The sequence below is a fragment of the Nicotiana tomentosiformis genome, chromosome 1, assembly GCF_000390325.3.
Source record: "Nicotiana tomentosiformis chromosome 1, ASM39032v3, whole genome shotgun sequence".
NCBI lineage: Eukaryota > Viridiplantae > Streptophyta > Magnoliopsida > Solanales > Solanaceae > Nicotiana > Nicotiana tomentosiformis.
In genome coordinates this window covers 158672903-158694285 of record NC_090812.1, presented here as the reverse complement: position 1 = coordinate 158694285, position 21383 = coordinate 158672903, and the positions used below count along the sequence as shown (strand labels likewise).

General features: G+C 33.7%; 1 protein-coding gene and 1 long non-coding RNA gene across 2 annotated transcripts; one reads left to right on the top strand and one right to left on the bottom strand.

Annotated features, from left to right (window-relative positions):
* Positions 1-154: 154 nt before the first annotated feature.
* On the bottom strand, positions 155-7501 carry LOC104084628 (vacuolar protein sorting-associated protein 32 homolog 2-like). Its single transcript, XM_009588537.4, has 8 exons — positions 7304-7501; positions 6925-7129; positions 4935-5034; positions 2964-3049; positions 2768-2859; positions 2108-2222; positions 1832-2027; positions 155-496 (listed from the first exon to the last, which is right to left on the bottom strand). Exons 2-7 carry the CDS (start codon positions 6994-6996, stop codon positions 1836-1838), a joined length of 657 nt encoding a protein of 218 aa, XP_009586832.1. The 5' UTR covers positions 6997-7129; positions 7304-7501; the 3' UTR covers positions 155-496; positions 1832-1835.
* A 4542-nt stretch (positions 7502-12043) lies between these two features.
* LOC104120678 (uncharacterized) lies at positions 12044-19710 on the top strand. Its single transcript, XR_011409350.1, has 3 exons — positions 12044-12163; positions 18842-19024; positions 19285-19710. It is a non-coding gene; the product is annotated as an uncharacterized lncRNA (long non-coding RNA).
* The last annotated feature ends 1673 nt before the right edge of the window (positions 19711-21383 follow it).

Below are 21383 nucleotides of genomic sequence, written 5' to 3'. Positions count from 1 at the left end.
TGAAATGAAAACTCAGAGTCCAGATCCTAGCATAGACAGAAATCCGCTAAGTGAATTCGTCACTACGAGCCAACTGATTTGTACACCAGCGAGAATGTTATAGGCGTTGATCTCGGTTTATACATTGACACCACGCAGTTTTGAAGCAATGATATACTCAGATAAGCTGATTGCAATTCATATCAAAACAAACTTATGGGGTTTGGTTGACAAGTAAATTGATAGATATGATTGACCAGATTGCTGAAGAATGCCAGGTACTCACAACATCAAGTTGGAGAACAAAAGTGCACTTTAATGTTGCTAGAAGAGACAATTTTTTTACAATTTCAAGAATAAAAATCTCACATAAAAGTAGCACACTCTTCCCATTTCAACTCCTGTAATCTATACAGTTACTTGTAAGGCAGCATGGTCATCAAGAATTCAAGCAATCATCCACCACAAGGATACATTCAATCTTTACAGCATTCGCTTCTTTATTTGGCGATTATAACTGCCAAACACCAAATGACGATTGAAGTATGTGTCAGTGAAAAATACAAGATTTCCGCTACATCATGATATTCAATCCCATTGGCAAAATAACTATGAATTTGGTGTCAATTACATAAAGTTGTTAATACTCAATACATGTCCTTGAAAAGAAGAAGAGTTCTATATTCAGTTGGCATCTTGAAAGAGTAGTGAGAAAGAAGTCGGATGAATGCAATACGACCATTTACGGGGAGTTCTTGTTTACATTCCTTTAGTGGGGTTCCAGGGGTTGAGAAAGAAGTGAGGTAAGGTAAGTCTTGAATTGTGTTTCAAGAGTTGGAAAGGAAGCAGAACGATTGAGGAAACAATGAGTTAGGAAAAGGAAGCAGGTTAGCAAAGAAAACAAGCAAACATGGAGGTATATGATGGCTTCCACTACACTCATGCCATATATAGGCAGAAATTGATTAACTTCCACGAGAAAACAGGTGAAAATGAGGAATGTGAAATGGACACTTCCATTTTAATCTTGCTTAACCTACAACTTGTAAATATGTTTGTATAACAGCAGCTTCATATAATGCTAAGTTTTATGTGGAACGTTCTTTCCTTCAAACAATCGCAAAATCTATGAGCATCATTAAATTGAGCTGATAACTAATGGAAGTGCAGGAGTTGAACTCCCTCCGTCACAATTTGTGAGAGCACTCTTTCCTTTTGGTCAGTCCTAAAGAGAATGTCATACTTCATTATTTAGAAACAATTTAACTTTAAACCTCCCATTTTAAAGTTAATGAGATGATTTACAGCCGCACAAATTTCTATGGCTTATTTTAGACCAAAAGTTTCAAAAGTCCTCCTTTCTTTCTTAAATTTTATGCCTAGTCAAACACCGCTACATAAATTGGGATGGAGGGAGTAGTTAATAAAGCATATTATACCACCCACTTATGCCCCTCCGGGTCAAGAACGCTGTTTCTGCAAAACCCACAAAAGACAACCAAGACACAAACAATTGAGCCAAAAACTAGAAGTTCTTTGGAGAAGCACTGAGGTATAGCATTATTAATTTATAACTGGCCGATTAAAACAGTACCCAATCATTTTTCCTGCAAGTAGATCAATTGTAGCTTCTAAATCAGGATATATGTTAAACAGGGAGATGATGATTTCCTAGTCTCAAATACTTAGCTGCTATGTTGCATGGACTCTCCAAAACGATGCCGCACCCGTGTCGGATCCTCCAAAAATACACAAATTTTGGAGGATCCGACACGCGCCCCACGACATTTTCAGAGAGTCGGAGCAACACAGCTTAGCTGTAATCATAAGAAAGAGAGAACAAGAAAATGACCTCTTCAAAGAGCCATTTCAGCCTGCAAAGCAGCAAGTTCATCTTCTTCTGCTTTGTTCTGCTGGGCAGCAGGACGCACTTGTTGCCTACCAGCGGGCAGATGAATAGGTGCAGAAGGGGCAGTTGTAGCAGGCTGAAGGAGTTGTTCTTCCAACTCAGCTCCTTCTAGTTCTTCAAGTTCTGCCTCCAACTCATCCTGCAAAAAGTAATACAAATTATTTTCCAGAAACAGAAAGGAGATATTATAAAAGAACAAAGAATTGCCCAAGTAGATACTTCATCAAAATCAGCTGCTGCACCAATTGGTGTAGATAATGCTTCCTGAATCATTTTCATATTCTCAGTCTGCTCGTTGATTTCATCCATTGTTTTGTCAACATCGTCAATATTCCTGAACAGAAAAATTAGACAGTATCAGGCAAGAAAACCTCATTTAACAAAAGATACCCAAACATAACAAAAATAAGAAATTAATTTCTAGCATATATTTAAGTTTGACATTGATGAGACGAAAAACTCTGGACACCACAAAGAACAACACTGCATAGATGTGAGAGATATCACGAAACTGTAATCATGCTTTTGTGTAGACTGCTTCTCTGTAACTCTGCTACTAATAACTGGACCATAGAAGTATTAAAGAATTTAAGCCATCTATTAAAATGGCATATGTCCGCTAAGATTATGGTTCAAGCCTCTCTACTGACTCGATTGTGACAGAATACATTTTTTCAAATTTAATGCACAAAGAAGACTACAAGGAAATTTGGTGCTTTAACATGCTATCTAATATCCGACAAAGGTCTGTACCGAGACCTCTTATATATCGTTTGAACATTTTGTGTTGTAGGACAAAAGTCTTTCTGTGCAAAAGCTGTGTAACTATGCAAAACAGAGTTAAAAATACTGCAGCAACATAGCGCTGATACAACTTACGTTGCCTTCTGCATGGCTTTCATTGCAGCCGCTCCAGTTCTCAAAGCGTCAACAGTTTCTGTTGTGGCTTTTGCACCTTCTAACAGTATCATCTGAAACCGAAAACCAATGAAATAAATTCAGCCTATGCTTATTATGATGTTATGGCGCAAAATGCATGCAAAGATTGTGAGATCTAGGGAAACATCAAGAGCACCTGATCGTGGATACGTAATTGGAAATTTCCAAGCTGTTCGACTTGCTGCTCATAGAGCCTTTTCCTTTTCAAACATTGTATTGCAGCTGAAAATAGAACAAAATTTCATCAATAATGTTGCTGAAAAGAAGAAAAGACGGCATAAAGGCATAATGAGTCAAAAGAATATATAAATGGAAACACAAAGACATCATCATTATATTCACTTAATATGTTCTCAAAGTTCTATAAGTATTGGGGAATATATGTGTGTGATCCACAAAGATAACAGCATACACTATTCAAATTAATTTCCTCTATCTTTCTTAGAAGCTCGAATCCAACTGCAACAGACTTCTCAGGAGAAGCCAAAACACATTTTTTTTTTTTGTCTTTATGTGGGAAAATCATTTGTAAAGCTGCTTTACATATGACAGGTTTCCGGACTTTAATCAGATCAGCCCAAGACTTAAAGACTTTACAAGAATACCCGAGCTTCTATGGCATCTAGGACCAAAATGCCAAACAACAGACAAACAATGATATTAAATTCACTTACGTTTTTCAGCTGAAACTCAATTTCCATATAATATTGGAAATGTAGTCTGCATGGGATATTCATCCTTGGGGAATTTGTTAAGAAGGGAAAATTTAACTTCTATGGATTTCTTGTATGAAATTTATAATGAAAACAATGTTACGATAATTATTAAAAAGGTAAGACAGGAAGAGCTAGTAGATAATAAAGCGTCCAGTTGGAATTAAAACCCAATGCTTAAGCTGGTATTGAAATATCTAATTAGCTTTTCCAGTCATTTCAAGAAAATAGTAGAAACATATCTAAAAACTAGTTGTTGCATTAACACATTAAAAAAAGTTAAACATGTATTTTCAAGTATTTACTGGCATAGTTCCCTAAGCATGCTAATTAGAAACAGCATGCAAAGACGATCATCCTAATTTACAGGGGAAAAATGCCTAAATTAGTTTCCATCTTATATTGTCCATTAAAAGCCGAAGAAAATGTTCCCAGAAGTTTTGAACAAAAAATATTCTTTTGAATCTCTTTTTTACAAGTAAAAGATTAATATAAACTCAGTACTAAGAAGGTACTGAGTCAAAGTACTAAAAGAAAAAGCTCAATGAGATATTTAAATATGCGACAAAGTACTATAATTTTCTTTGAATTTTCACTCTTCTCTACAACAACAACAACAGCAACAACAACCAAGTAAAATCCCACAAGTTGGGTCTGGGGAGGATAGGAGGATAGAGTGTACGCAGACCTTACCCCTACCCCGGAGGAGTAGAGAGGCTGTTTCCGAAAGCACCTCGGCTCAAGAAGAAGAAAATAAACAATAGACAATAGATCAGTGATAGCAACAGAAGCCAGAAAAATAAAATAATATCAGCATCGTAAGAAATAGAAAATAAATGTAAAAGCAAAACCTTCTCTACAGAATATGCGAAATAACATGAAAAGAAAAACCTCAACTAAAAATTTAAATGTGTGAAAACAACTCACAAACGTGACTTTTGGGTTTTACTACATATAACAGCATGTGCCGTCTTTCGATATATTTCATTTTTTTCCTTTTCTGCGGTAAATATACTCCTATAACGGAAGTAACATATAAAAACTATCCTATGATTCTACAGTATTAATATTGATGTCTCAGCAGTTAAACTAGTGAGTTGACAAAAAGAAAACCTACCTCATCTAACACAAGCATGAAGTTAAACAAACCAGTCGAATATTACATGATTTCAAAGACCATACAAATATATCGCAATCCAACAGTTCACCATACAAGTAAGGAAAGACTCTTCTAATATAAAGTCCCATTCTTAAGTGCATGATAATAAAGTAAACGGAGAAAAACCAAGAATCTTAATAGAAAAGGAGAAATATAAATGTAAACTTATCCAGACCAAGGGAACTACATATGAAGAAGAAGCCCCTTCTGACAAATGATTTTCAAGACATCATACCCCTTTTATTTTTTGCTCTAGTAAACTCCTTTGCCTTTTCAACTTCGGCAGCAGCCTTTTTCAATAAAACTTTCTCCTTTTTCTCAAGCATCTCAAGCGTCTGTACAGCATAACCGAAGAAAAATCTTGACATTAACTTGAAAAACTAAAACACAACTAATTACTTCAGCAGACACAAAATACGAATAAGTTGAATGAAATTCTTTTACTTCATAAAAGAACACAAAAAAGCAAATAAGTGAAGGTCTTCAGAAAGTCTTAGCACAGGTATGACTTAATGTGGCTGGCACAGAATGTGTTTATTTGGCAAACTTGGGGATGTATGACTGTGCTAAATTTCTTCTCTTAAAGCAAGGTAAACAAGGAGATCGCAGCTGCCTTGTGCTATAGCTCTACCTTATGCTAGATAAAATCATTTAGCAATAAGCCAGCTGTGTCCTAGTTGAGACTCACTAAAATGGGCCTCACTTTGTGTGCAGAATGAATAACACGAATAACAATATGTTATTGCATATGGACAACACAAATGATAAATTCACTTTGCTTTAAGAGAATTCGGTCAGCTGCCAACTCAATGTCTGTTTTGTCATCCTTTTTGTGATGTGTTCCATGTTTGATTTTCCAGGGGGAAAGAAGACTGGAAACTTCATGATCTACAGTTTTGGGAAGTGAAACAACCATGTGATTGCTTCAGCACTTTCTATTTGAATTGAATATGAACTAAAAATGTGAAAATCATTAAACACAAAGCAGCTGTTGCTCAGAGAACTTTAAACAAAGAATGGACAACCTTTAAATAAAGAGAAGCCCCTTGGAAAAATTATATCTATTAGTTATTCGTGTGGCAAAACAGTAGCCACTTGCAAAACCTTATAGGCAAATTTCCTTCATATTTGCTTTAAAAACTGAAGATTAAGCGCTGTGCATAAACATTAGAAGGAACGTGTATTTCCAGTTTCATAGTCCAAGATAACATTTCCTGAGAAAGAATGTATACCACGCCCTCTTCACTTCCTCCCCAATGAAAAGGGAAAACTCAATTTGCATAAGCTTGAATCTAAGCATAAAGGGTATTTTACTTTATATGTAGCTATCTCTCCGTAGCCATTGGACGAATGGAGGGCTCACACTCTCTTTTATAAAGCACAAACATAGCACTTCTCATCTGTGGATTACACTAAGGGACCAAGACATCAGTGCGAACTTAATTCACTCAATTCTTTTGGGTTTTACTCAGTAGAGTGCTATTTGATTCATTAGGCAGTACAACTAATGGATGAAAGTATTCCACAAAGCCACAGCTTTTTGTTTGCAACATAACATAAATGCGTAATTTGTTGAATTGTGTGACCAACTCATCTAAAAGCTTAAATTGTTAGAAAGAGCACACTTTTAATTACTTAATTATATTATGTCTCAATGTTCCCTCTCATGTGTTGGCCTCATTATTTTTCCCATTAGCCAAACAAGTGGAATTATTTTTTGTTTTTTCGGCGATGGTGAGATTTGAAACCAATTGCTCTGACACCATGTTGAAGTGTATGACTATTTCAACTAAAAACTTATGCCGTTCGAGAGAGCACACTTTAGACTTAGAAATGGACAAAGAAAACATAATTTTGTTCCCCTAAAGTCCATATGATGCTTCCCAACCATGAATTAGTTTACCCAAGCAAATATATGTTTATAAACCATGCTTCGATCCCAAACTCGGATAGACGGATGTTTACATTGATCCTCTATGATACCTCCCAACAATGAATTAATTGTCTCAAAACGAAAAGAAGTCAACTATCAAACTGACCTCAATTCCAAACTAGTTGGGTCGGCTATACAAATACTCTATATTCATTCAATTATATTCATTGCATTCTATTCAGGTCTACTTTTTCCAAATACCAGTAAATATCTTTTGTGTCCCAACAAGTAGCAAAAAGAAAAATAGAAGCAAATTCCAAAGAAAGCAGCCAATAAGGATTCAGGATCATACCTCATTTAACTTGTCTAAAGTTGCTAGAGCATTTGTTTCTTGTTTTGGTTTTCCAAAGATTTTCGTAAACATTTTCGCTTATCCACAGGAATTGTTAGCAGTAAATCTTCAAAGATCAATTAATCAATCAATCAATTAACTACCCCTCAATCCAAATCAATTGGGGTCCAAAAAAACTTCAAAAATAATCAAAATTCTACAATTCCTGCAACAACGAAAAAAACGAAAAATTCACACCCATTAGCTGAAACAATCAATTTACAAAAAGGGTATTACGAATCTTGAATTCTTATGAAAAAAACTACATTTTTTTTTTCAATTCAACATTATTATCTTCTTCTTTTTTTGGGTTCTTTGAGAGTAGAACTTATTGACTGACCTGCGAAAAATTTGAAGTTGTATTGAGGAGTGAATTGATTGATGAATATTGACTTTGAAGTTTGTAATAATGATCTGAGTAATTTGATTTTCTATGGGGGTTGAAAAAAGGAGCGACCTTTGGAAAGATTGCTTGTGTGGAGGAAATGGGAGTGTTATCAGTCACAGCCCGTTGATTAAACTTCTATGACAGACAAATAGAATTATTTTTTCGGAAAAAGGTCTAAAACCTACCGGATTTGGTACAATAATGCCATCATTCCACCTTTTCCAAAAAAAATGCACCTGCACACAGTCATACCTCTATCTCTAACCTTTTATTAAAAGAAAATTATGAATAATCCACGTGTAAGCTTTTTATTGGCTGAACTTAAAGACCAATCTTAATACACTAACCCTTCCCATTACTAACCCACTCCCTGCTTAAGCGTTTTAACCTATAGGTATTTAACGGGTGGGTTGGGCCGGATTGAGAAAAAAAATGATCGGTCGGTTTCCAATCCGGGCTAGTTATCGGTTTTTCAAATCGGGCTTAACGGGTCCGGGTCCATTCGGGTAAAAAATGAACCGTAAGGGTTACGGGTCCAAGGGGCGGGGCCGGGCTAAGTTAGTATTTTTTTTTTTGTATTTTATATAACTATCGTAATTTATATTAATATAAAGTAAAAATATAAAACAAAAAAAATAATTTTCTTATAAAAAGAGTGTTTGAATAAAAGGATGCAAAAGCTTTAAAATCTTTATATTTGAAATTTTGAATATTTCATTAAGAATTTAAGATAATAGAATACAATGAATATGGGAAAAAATTGCACTTATAATTTGTAAGTGTTTTTTTTATTTCAAACTTACAAATTGAAGTTTACATTTAACAACAAGTAAATTAACGAAAAAAGAGTAAATTCAAAGGTTTTGCATTGCCTTAGTAAGTTCTTCATAATCAATATGAACTTCTTGGTCATCTTCTAGAGTGTTAAATTCATATGGGTTACCATGTGTTAATATATCTCCAAGTTACTCGTCTTATGGTCTATCAACATCTTCACGTCCCTGATTTCTTCGTTCCGATCTAATCTAATCTCTGAAACATACTAAAACTTCCAAAGCATTGCTTCCCAATGAGTGACGGGTGTCTCCAAGTTGTTGTCTTGTTTGACTAAATGTACTCTCTAATGCAACAGTTAAAATTGGTACATTCAGCACGTCCCGAGCCATATCGGAAAGAACAGAAAATTGCTTTTCATTCTCATGCCACCATCCCAATAGTGAAAATTCCTTTGTGCGAGACTCTTTTTGCTTTTGCAAGTAGAATTGAAGTTCATCAATGTTCATGTTGTTGGTTTGAGTGGTAGAAAATGTAGACCAAATATTAAAACCATTAAGGTCTTCATTATCATCCATAGTAGTAGAAGTGGTACAATGCATAGTGGGATTAACATCGCCTACATTAAGAGCAGCATCATCAACTATATTTGCATAATAATTATATAATTATTGTAGATAATCATTTAGCTTGTTCATACAACAATATATAGCTGGGTTTTCAGTTGGTCTAATCTCCATATAAGTATATAAAGCATTGATTAATTGGTGACAATCAGACATCTTAATATAAGGATTTAAAATAGCACCAATTAAGTAAATCGGAGGAATTGGAAAGAAATATTTTTTGAATTTTGCTTGCATTTTTTCAACAACGTCCTTATATTTTTCTTTCTTCTTAAATTCAGAGAATAGAAAAGAAATTTCAGTTATATGTACTAAAGCCATAGTAACAGTAAGGTAATATGCTCCAGAAAACTCAACAGTAGCTGTATAAAATTTATGCAAAAATTTAACAACATCATTAATGGCCTCCCAAGTAGTTATTGTTAACATACGATTTGGATCAGTACAATGCGCATTAGAAATTTCAGTTATTGACAATCTATATTTGTAGCAACATTTTAAAAATAAGTATGTATAATTCCTTCTAGTAACAATTTCGTCTTGCATGAATCTGGGGTTAAGGTTATGCTCAATACACTTATTCTTAAATTCTCTAACTCTATATTGTCTATTATTTTCTTGAATAACACCAACTGCTTTTCTAACATGAGTAATCTCAGTTGAAAATAAATCAAGGTCACTTTTAACAATTAAATTATAAGCATGACATGCACACCTAACATGAAAATTTTTGTCAAGTGGTGGTTGCGAATGCAGTCTTAATATTGAAATTGCGGTATTATTGTTAGAAGTATTATCAAAAGACATACACAATACTTTTTTCTTAAGATTATAAAATTCAACAACTTCGCAAATAGTAGTACTTATAAACATAGCGGTATGACTCGATCTTATCATATTTAAAAGCGATAATACGTTTTTGCATACAATAATTATCATCTATCCAATGACATGTAATTGTCAAATAATCATTTCTATTAACAACATGACCAATATCAGAAGTTAGAGAAACTCTACAAGAAAGGTGGTCAAACAAATAACGTATGTATGTTCGATATTGTCCATAAAGTCTAAAGATATCATATCTACAAGTACTTCTAGGGATACCTTTAAATAAAGGATTATAAATCCATTGAATATACATAATAAGATATGATGAAAAAGCAAAAGAAAAAGGTAGACAACCCAAAGCAATCATTTTTTCTAACTCCACACAATCCTTCATTTTATCATATTTCATAAGTCCTCCAATACTAGGGTTTAGAGTTCATTAATTTTGATCTAAATCAGAACCTCATTCTATAGGATGCTCAATTCTCATATGTCTACTAAGTGTCCCCCCACCCCACCCTCGAATTGTCCTTCAGTCTTATGTTTAAAATCATCTTTACAAAGTCTGCATCTAACTCTATCAGTATTCTCTATTTCGTCATTAAATTTCCAAACCTTACTTATTTTTCTCTGATTAGTAGTCGGGGCCACAAGTGGTCTACTACTAGTACCACGACCACCACCCATGCTACCAACTCCAACACTACTAGGTGTAAGTGGTGTCTCATCTTCAATTTCTAATTCATTATCTTCTATACCGAAATCTTCCTATAATTGTTCATAATCTATATTATTATCAGGTAATGTTTCAGAAATATGTGTAGAGTTATTTAAATTACTACCAGGTGTTGAAGTAGTACCTCTTTTTCTATTTTTCGATTACTCCGATTAGCAACCTTATTACAAACTTTTTTTGCAGCATTAAACATATTGTGAAAATTTAACTACTAGCAAAAATTAAATAAGCAAATAAAATAGTAAATAAGAGAAAGAGTTGGAGGGAGTGCACCAAATTCGGCAATAAATTGAACACTTGATGATTTTGCAACTTCAATGTTACTACGAAGAAACGTCAATTGTTCAAAGTTTGAAGTTCAATTGTTCAAACTTCAAATAATAAATAATACGATCAATTAAATTCCAAAAAAAAAATGAGAGCCAAATAGTTGATTGCACTTTAGGTGAAGAATGAGAGAATGATAATTGAGAATATGAGTTTGAGAAATGAGAGATGAGTGAATAAATGAAGAAGAGGGGGGTGTATTTATAATTTTTTACAGGGCTAAATTAGTAATTACTAAAAATGTTATTTTTTAAAAATAATTGCCCAAAAAAGGCCTATTTTTGCAATCCACTCGTTGGGCAACGGCCAAATTGAAGTTGACTCTTGCCCACTAACCGTTGCCAATGGTTATTTCACTTTTTAAAAAATCAGATTTATAGCCATTGAACCGGTCTAGTCCGGGCCGATTAACCGGTTTAACAGTAATTTTCGTTGATCGGGTTTGACCAGTCTGGTTAACCAAATTTTATTTTATAAATGGAGGAACCCCCTAACCCAGCCCACCAGGCCCCCTAACTACCGGTCCGGGTTTCAACTGGTCTGAGCCGGTCTGAAAACGGGTCAATCCGACCCGTTTGACATGCTTATTTTAACCTAACAAAACACCCGACCACATTTTATTTCACATAAAATCTCTAACCTACTACTTCATGCCAAAATTGTGGCCAATTTTAGAGGGTAGAAGTCCGACTCAAATCTTGAGATTCTCTCCTACTTTAGTCGTGTAAAGTTCAAGATTTCTACTCTTCTCTTCCTTCAAGTAAGTTTATTCTGTTATTTTGGTCAATAATATATGGTTTAGAGTTTTTGGAATATGTGTTTTTGTGTTGCTTTTCATGTGTTTTCATGTGTATTTTAGATTCTTTATTTTTTCATGCTTGAACGTTTTTTTGTAGTAAATTTTTGGTTGTATGTGGTCCTTTTTGTTTGTTCTTATCTAAAGTTAGGGTTTGTATTGTGGTTGGTGGTGGTGTAATTATTGGTATGGAGTCCCATTTTTTGACGATTCTAGTTATTTATTCAAGTTTGCCTTTGTATTTATCTATATTTTATACTGTCTGTGGAATATGTTATTTTTGTGTTGCTTTCGATGTGTTGCCACATGTATTTTAAATTCTTTGTTTTCTTTCATGCTTCTAATATCTTTTTGTATTCAATTTTTTGAATAAAAGTGCATCTGTCATTTAATATTTTGGCATAGCCATGCCCCTATCTCTAACGAACATTATTATTTATAATAATAAAAATAATGTATAATTCATATGTCAGCTTTTCATTGGCTGAACTTAAAGATCAGTCCTAATACATTAACCTACCCGTAACACCCCCCCCCCCCCCACTTTTAATCATTTTAACCTAACAAAACACCCGACCACATTTCATTTCACAAAACAATATCTAACCTACTACTTCATGCCAGTCGTCAATTTTAGAGGATAAAAATTCTTCTCAAATCTTGGGATTCTCTGCTACATTAATCGTTCAAAGTTCGAGATTTCTACTCTTCTCTTCTTTCAAGTAAGTTTATATCGTTTTTTGGTGAAATATAGACTTTAGGGTTTTTCTAGAATCTGCATTTTTGTCACGACCCAAAATTCCACCACAAACGTCGTGATGGCACCTAGTCTGTAAGACTAGGTAAGCCGATTTTCATTACATTTCGAAGCCATTTTTTTTAAATAGATAATCAAAACCAACAGTGGAGCAAATATGAATATAACAACCTCCTAAGACTGGTAGTACTGAGTCACGAACTCTAACTGAATACATGAAATGATCTCAAGGACCGAATACTCAATACTGTTTGATTAATAATTAACAGTACGATAAAATAAAAAGACTTCAAGGGACTGCGAAGACCAAGCAGCTCTACCTTGAATCTTTGCGATCACACTTTAACTTTGTCCGTATCCGATAGCTCTAATACCTGGCTCTGCACAAAAATGCACAGAAGTGTAGTATGAGTTGTACCCAGTAAGTATCAAGACTAACCTCAGTAGAGTAGAGACGAGGTACAGTCAAGACACTCACTAATCTAATAGCTTGTGCAATAAGATATACAAAATAATAGAAAATAAATAACAATAAGTGCAACAAGAACACCATTAATAACGCTCAATAATTTATAAATATAAGTACACACAATTAAATCAAGTATTTCAAATAAATATCTTTCACATATAATTTTTTCGAATAAATCTCTTTCAAATATAATTCATTCAAATAAATGTCTTTCAAGTATACTTCCTTTAAATAAATCTCTCTCAAATAAATACCTTTCGAATGTAATTCTTTCAAATAAATCTTTTTGAATAAAAATCCTTCCAAATAAATATTTTGAATATAATTCTTTCAATTAAAAACTCATCATGTGACACTTCATTTCATAATCATACAACTACGGGTCTCAGTCCATTTTCATATTTTTTATAAATACGGGTCTCAACCCACTTTCATATTTCCATGGCACTTCGTGCCTATAATTAAATCACCATATTTTCTCGGAACCTCCTGCCCTCATTTCATATCACAACTGCACATACAATTTACGTGTCAATATCATCATTATTTACTCACGACACCTTGTGCACATATTTCATATCATAATCCGCCTGGCAATGGCCACAGACCCCAATTTCAACATAAATCAGACTATTACATATTTACCAACAACAAGACCAATTGCACAAGATATAAAAATAAACACAATGAAAATCACAACATCACATAAAAATTTCCAACGCAACAATCCCACATCATCACATATCATCCATGACAATAGCCACCCCTATCGCTCCTATAGCCACCCTTATCACTCCTATAATAGCCTCTCTTATTCCTCTACCCTAACAATATCAATAGCCACCATTATCGCTCATATATCCACCTTTATCGCTCTTATAGTCAACTTATCGCTCCGCCCATACAATACCCCAATACATATAACAACAGTAAAATGCCTCCCTTATGCCCACATAATATCAACAGTGAGATGCCACCCTTATATCCTCAAAATGATAACTCAATTAACACAATAATTTACACGAAATATTATCGCGACAACGTAACAAAAATCAATTCATATCACAATTTGCACAATGGCTACAACCAATTCCAAGGATATAATAAAATTAATTAATTTCACAACAAATAGCCCAAGGCTCCACACAATATATATAAAACCTCAAAAACAATCAACAGAGATAGAAAAATAATCAACATATGGCACACCTTCATTAATCCAAATTTAGATAATTATATTAACACTTCTTCTTAAGCTTGCTCAATTAATTATTTGCATATGAAAAATTCATAATGAAATCAAATTCCAAGAAATATCAAACCATCAAACTCACGGAAATCACATAACTATACAAGTAATAATTACATCGAATTGTCATATAAAAACAAGTTCAATAATTATGATTTGAGGCATGACAATTAGATGATTAAATATATACCAATAATTATTCAATTTACTACACAATATTCCCAAGACTTTAACTCAATAAATTTTGCACATATAAGCCCGAGTACGCACTCGTCACCTTGCGTACACGGCTTTTCACATTTCACAAATGGCACATAAGACTCGATACCTAAAGGGTAATTCCCCCACTTGAGGTTAAGCAAGACACTTACCTTTTTGAAGTTAGGCCGATATTCCAAAATATCCTTATTGCTTTAATTGACCTCCGGACAACTCAAATCTATCCAAATTAATTGTATAACTTCATTAAAATTTATCGGAAACAATTCCGGACAATAAAACGTCGACTTAAAAATTTATTCTAAAAAATCAACAAAAGTCTGGGCCCCGCCTCTCGAAACCCGACATAATTTTTACGAAATCCGAATACCCATTCCAATATGAGTTCAACCAAACCGATTTTATCAAATCCCGATAACAACTCAACCTCCAAATCTTAAATTTTCGTTTTTGGAAGCTTTTACAAAATTCTTGATTTTTTTCCCATAAATTCACGGATTCATGATGTAAATGAGTATGTAATCATGAAATATAATCAATATAAGATAAGGAACACTTACCCCAATATATTTCCGTGCAAATCGCCCAAAATCGCCCAAGAACCGTGCTCCAAAAATCCAAAACGAAATGAAAGAAATGACCATTTTTTGTCCTTAAGTTTCTGCCCATCCGTCACTAAAAGTCCATTTTCCGTCACAAAAAGTCCACACCAGAACTTGCTTGCACCAGCCTTCATTAAATTGATCATAACTTTATGTACAAATGTCCAAATGATAAATGGTTTAATTTTCTGGAAACTAGAATCAAAAGACTACAACTTTCATATTTTAATAATTTTCCTATTCCTTTTGAATTGTGAGATATAAGCTTCCAAAGTCGGCTCCACGCATCAGAAATTTCTACTAGCCTTCATTCAATCCATCATAACTTTATGTACAAATGTCCAAATAATGAGTTGTTATCAGAATGGGTATTAATTTATCAAATTCCGATAAAAACTCGACCTCCAACTCGCCAGAAATTTTGGTATGGTTGAACACGAAACTGCTCTACCAGCCTTCATTTAATCCATCTATTATTTTTCTGTATAAATGTCCAAATAATGAATGGTTTAACTTTCTAAAAACTAGAATCAAAGGTTTACAACTTTAAAGTTTTAAAAAATTTCAGATTCCTTATAGATTGCGAGATATAAGCTTCCAAAATTGGCTTCACGCACCAAAAATTTCTGGCGAACAGCTCTGCAACAGAAATTTCCAACTACCCTCTTTGTCTGAAACCTATTTTGTTTACCTTTCGAAATCCACCCGAGACTCTCGGGACCTTAACCAATTATATCAACATGTCCCAAAATACAATACGAACTTAGTCGAGGCTTCAAACCACATCAAACAACATCAAAACGACGAATCGCACCTCAAATCAAAATCTATGAACTTTGAACTTTCAAATTTTATATCTCGTGCCGAAACACATCAAATCAATTCGGAATGACTTTAAATTTTGCACATGAGTCATAAATGACATAAAGGACCTATTCCAATTTCCAAAATCGGATTCCGATCTCTATATCAAAAGTCAACCCCCGGTCAAACTTTCTAAAAATTCAACTTTCAACATTTCAAGCTTAATTCCACTATGGACCTCCAAATAATTTTCCGGACATGCTCCTAAGTCCAAAATTACCATACATAGCTATTGACATTATCAAAATTCTATTCCGGAGTCGTTTGCTCAAAAGTCAACTCTCCGGTCAACTCTTTCCATTTAAGCTTCTAATTAAGGATTGTTTCTTTTAATTAATTCCGAATCTTCCAAAAAATCAAACTCGACCACACCCGCGGGTCATAATACTTATTACGAAATTGCTCGAGACCTTAAATCAAAATCTATGAACTTTGAACTTTCAAATTTTATATCTCGTGCCGAAACACATCAAATCAATTCGGAATGACTTTAAATTTTGCACATGAGTCATAAATGACATAAAGGACCTATTCCAATTTCCAAAATCGGATTCCGATCTCTATATCAAAAGTCAACCCCCGGTCAAACTTTCTAAAAATTCAACTTTCAACATTTCAAGCTTAATTCCACTATGGACCTCCAAATAATTTTCCGGACATGCTCCTAAGTCCAAAATTACCATACATAGCTATTGACATTATCAAAATTCTATTCCGGAGTCGTTTGCTCAAAAGTCAACTCTCCGGTCAACTCTTTCCATTTAAGCTTCTAATTAAGGATTGTTTCTTTTAATTAATTCCGAATCTTCCAAAAAATCAAACTCGACCACACCCGCGGGTCATAATACTTATTACAAAATTGCTCGAGACCTTAAGTCGCTGAACGAGGTATTAATTCTTAAAATAACAAGTCGGATCGTTACAATTTTTGTGTTGCTTCCCATGTGTTTCCATACGTATTTTAGATTCTTAATTTTTTTTACATGATTGTAATATCTTTTTGTAGTCAGATTTTAGTTGCATGTGGTCCCTTTTCGTTTATTCTTCTCTGAAGATAAGGTTTGTATTGTGATTGTTGGCTGGTTTAGTTATTGGTATGTGGTCTTATTTTTTGTCGATTCCAATTATTTAACTCAAGTTTGCCTTTGTATTTGTCTGTATTTTATACGACATGTGGAATATGTTATGTTTGTGTTGCTTCCCATGTGTTTTCAAGTATTTTTAGATTCTTTATTTTCTTTCATGCTTGTAAAGTCTTTTTGTAGTTCTTCCCCGCTCACGTCTAAGCTTTCAAGGACTCAAATTAGTCAACATAAATGAAATCTAAGAAAGCTGGTAGCTCGAGCGAGGAGCAGAGCCTAGACCTATAGCTATAGACTATATAATATTCTATTTTCTCTGTTTTGAATAGTTACAATCAAACTCAATGTTCATCCATTAAGAGCTCTTGTCGGTAAAACAGATCTAGATCGAGAGAGAGAATTAGCTTCTCGAGAATCCATTGGAGCCAGATCAGTAGGGGAGTTTACACCGGGACTTTCTTATGGTTGCATGTGGTCCCTTTCATTTGTTCTTGTTTGAAGTTATGGTATGTATTGTAGTTGGTGGCTTGTTTAATTATCTGTATGAGGTCCTATTTTTTGTCGATTTCAGTTCTTTTATTCAAGTTTTCCTTTTGTATTTATCTGTACTTTATTGGCATGGGGTCCTTTTATTATTGTCGAAACTTTAGGTCAATAAATGTTGGTATATTATTTAATTTTCTATTTTAAATGTCTAATGGGTCCTTTTCCCTTGATTTTATGGCATGTTTGTGACTTTTTGAAGAATGACGGAGAGGTGGACTTGGTATTTAACTATGAGTGCAAGTGGGGCTTAAGACCTCAAGTTTTGTACTTTAAAATTTTGAATCATGTACTGCAAGCTTATGATGTGGATTTTTTGTCTTATATAGACATTTATTCAAAATTCACTAAACAAATGTAGGTTTATGAAGTTGTAACAACTGTTAGTAACTGGGCCTTTTAGTAGGTACTTTATAGCTGAGGGTGATTCAGGAATTAGGATAGTACAGTCTTTACTATCAAACAACTTATATGTGCTTAAGTTATTTGTTAAAGATGAGGGTGAGGTACATGTCACAACTCCTAGCATCATTCACTAGAATTAACCATATAATGTCTCGGTAGATGTTGGTGCTGATTGTAAGTCATCTGAAGATGAGGAAGCTTATGAGCTTAACTCTAGTAATTATAGGTACATGTCACAACTCCTAGCATCATTCACTAGAATTAACCATATAATGTCTTGGTAGATGTTGGTACTGATTGTAAGTCATCTGAAGATGACGAAGCTTATGAGCTTAACTCTAGTAATTATGATAGTAATGGGTTAGATCTATTTAGAAAGGAAATGACTAGGAAAGTTAATGGCAAATTGGACAAGTATAAGGAATTGGGGAATGGTATGAGCTTTACAGATTTAGCTAGTGGTAAAAAAAAGTGGTGGGGTTCTATGTTGTTGTTAACAATAAGAGGCTTAGAGTTGAGAAGAGTGACACTGGTAGAGTTAAATATAGATGTGATGTTGGATGTCCTTTTGTGTGTTTGATACCAAAGGATAATAAAGAATGAGGTTTTAAAATCAAGACTTTGTAAACTGATCATAATATGCTCTGGCATATAAGAATAGAACAGCTACTCCACAAACACTAGCACAATATTTCAAGATGAAAAGGGTTAAGAGACTTGTCTTAGAGAAATTGGAGGGTAACTACCTTGATAATTACAATTGGCTAGAGGCTTATGATCAAGAATTGAGTAACAGTAACTCAGGCTCTAATGTGGTTATAAATATTTCTAAAGATGCTTTGGCAGAAGGAAAAAAATGAGATTTCTTAAAATATATGTGTGATTCCAAGCATTGAAGAGTGGGTGAAAAGCTAGTTTGAGACCCCTAATAGGTGTAGATGGCACATTTTTTAAAGGGAAGTGCAGAAGAATTTTACTGGTTGCTATGGTTCAAGACTCAGTTAAACACTTTTACCCACTTGCTTGGTCAGTAGTGGATAAAGAAATAGGTAGAACTTGAAAGTAGTTTATGGAGTTATTGAGATTTTCTTTAGAACTGGGAGATCGTGAATGAGTGTCATTTATGTTAGATATGCAAAAAGTACCAGATTGAGTATTTTTAAACTACTAGTTTATACTATATACTAATAAAGTTGCTTTAATATTGCAGGGTTTGCTGGATGATGTATCTGATGTGGTGCCTAAATCAAATCATAGATGGTGTGTTAGGCATATTGAAGCTAACTGGAGCAAGAATTGGAGGGTATAGAGATAAAAAGAAATATGGCGGTGTGCTTGGAGCACTTATGAAAAAGAATTAAAGGATTATTTGGAGACAATAAAGGATATTTTTGTAAGTTATGCTAAAGATATCATATGGTACTCACTGAAAACTAGTGTAGGGCTTAATTTGACACACATGCAAGAACTACATGGTCGATAACAACTTTACAGAATCATTTAATAAATAGATTCTAGAGGCTAGACAAAAGCCTATCAAGATGTTGGAAGATATTAGAGTCAAGATAAATTTCTATAGTTGTTTATTTGTTTTATCATTGTTTTTACCTATTTTATGCATTGTTTGACTATGATTGTTTCCTTATTTGGAAGGTAATGACTATGTCGAAAGATCGTGAAGAAGAATGTAGGACTTGGAGAGAAGAATTCAGTCCATATGCCATGGATTTGATTAATGATTTCACAAAGAATGCACAAGGGCATGAAGTTATTTTGAATGTCGACCATGGATATAAAGTGGTTGAAGGTGCAGACAAGTATATAGTCAATATTTTGCTAAAGAAGTGTATTTGTAGGATATGGAACTTGTCAGGAATACCATGCCCTAATGCCATCAAAGCTTTAACTCACAAGATAAAAGATCCATTGAGCGAAGTATATTAATGGTATTAAAAAAAGCTTACATGTTGGTGTGCATGCATAAAATACAACTAGTAAAATGTGAGAAATTAGTCAAGCAAGCCAATGAAATAGATCCACCAGAAGTACATAGAAGGGCTGGTAGGCCAAGAGTATAGGAAAAGAGAGAAAAAAAATGATGCAAGGAGTTTAGTCAGCTTCAAAAAGGGGGCTTGTGATGACATATGGGTACTATGGCAACTAGGGTTGTCAATGGATATTCGAAAATCGATTAAACCGATTGAACTGTACCGCACCGAACCAATTTTTAGGTTTCTATTATAAAAACCGTAAGTTTTTATATAAATCTATAACCGCACCGATAATTAGGGTAGGTTTTTTATTTTATGAAAATAAACCGAAAAAATACCGAACCGTACCGAATAAATTTTATATGTGAAAAATATATTTATATAGTAAGTTTAAAAATAATAATGCATTAATTTTTTTTTTGGACCTTAGAATTATGAAAATTGTTACAAGCCAACAAGTAATTAAACTCAAAATACTAATTCCTAAAATCTATTATGCTACTTCTACTTAAACTAAGTTATTTCAAGTATCTTCATTAGCAAGACACAAAGTATTCTAGCGATTATGAGTAGCAAACTACAATGTATTGAATATGTTTCCTTTCATATAATTTAAATTTATCTTTTTGAATATTTAATCTTCTATAGACTTTATTCTTGAGTCCCAACTTGGTTAATATCTTTCCACTCATATGATTTATATTTTTTTTGCCTTTGCTTAGTTTCTTTTACGTTGTTGTAGAATAGTTGGTGGATCTATACTCTAGCAATCTTTCATTTTTTTTAATTCATCACCCTTTAAATAGTAAAAATGTCTAGAGAGTTTTGCTAAGTCCTATAAAAGAACATACGTTATTGCATTATACTTCTACTGGTGAATTTTACATGATATTTAAAAAAATATCGTAAATTAACTGAACCGTACCGATACTAAAGAGAAACCGACATGATTGGGACGGTTTCGAAAAGTCTAATTTTGGTTATACATAATAGAATAATCAAAAAATTGATATGGTATAAATTTTATAAAATAACCGGTCTAACGAATCGTTGACACCACTAGTGACAACAGAGGTCACAACATTAAAAAAAAATATCTTTTGGTAAGTCTAATTCTCTCCATGTTTCTTAACTAAAATCAGCCATGCATAAAATTCTTTTGAATTGAAAAAAGATCACTACTGTTATTGTAGGTTGGAGGATCTTCTCAAGAAGTACATGATATGCCTCTGATAACACCTCAAAACAATCATATTAGAGTACGCATTTATGTCTACTCCAGGAATGAGGGTGTTTACCAGTTAATAAAATAATGCACATGAAGCAACTCAAGGAAGCTTGTCTATTTTACCATGAAAGCAGCAACCAAAAAAAATCAGTGCACCTCAAAATAAATTTCAACAATCTGCTCCATGTTCAAATATTGCTGATGATGAAAGTGAATTTGTACATGGAGATGAAGCTAATGAAGAGTCAATTATAAGGCTTGAAGTGATATCTAAAGCTAAGACTAGGCTTCAAAAAAAAGTTGTTGCAAAAATCAACTGGAACTAGGAATATTAACTTCAAATGAGATGAGATTGGTGTTAATGTGCCTACCAATACTACACTTCTGCACATTGTGTACAGATATTGACTATTGTTGTTGATGAGCTCGATGGTTGTCGGATTTGAAGATATACATGCGTTCATGTTGTAGCTGTCTCTTGTTCATGGTAGCCTTAAATTTATAAAAGCTCTGTTTATGTACTATTCAAGCAG

Coding starts and splice junctions, on each gene's coding strand:
- LOC104084628 (XM_009588537.4), bottom strand. CDS start 6,996: ATGTTTACGAAAATCTTTGGAAAACCAAAACAAGAAACAAATGCTCTA. Junction 3,050..4,934: donor TAGAGCAAAAAATAAAAGGG/GTATGATGTCTT, acceptor TTCTATTTTCAG/CTGCAATACAATGTTTGAAA. Junction 2,028..2,107: donor CAGCAGCTGATTTTGATGAA/GTATCTACTTGG, acceptor TACTTTTTGCAG/GATGAGTTGGAGGCAGAACT.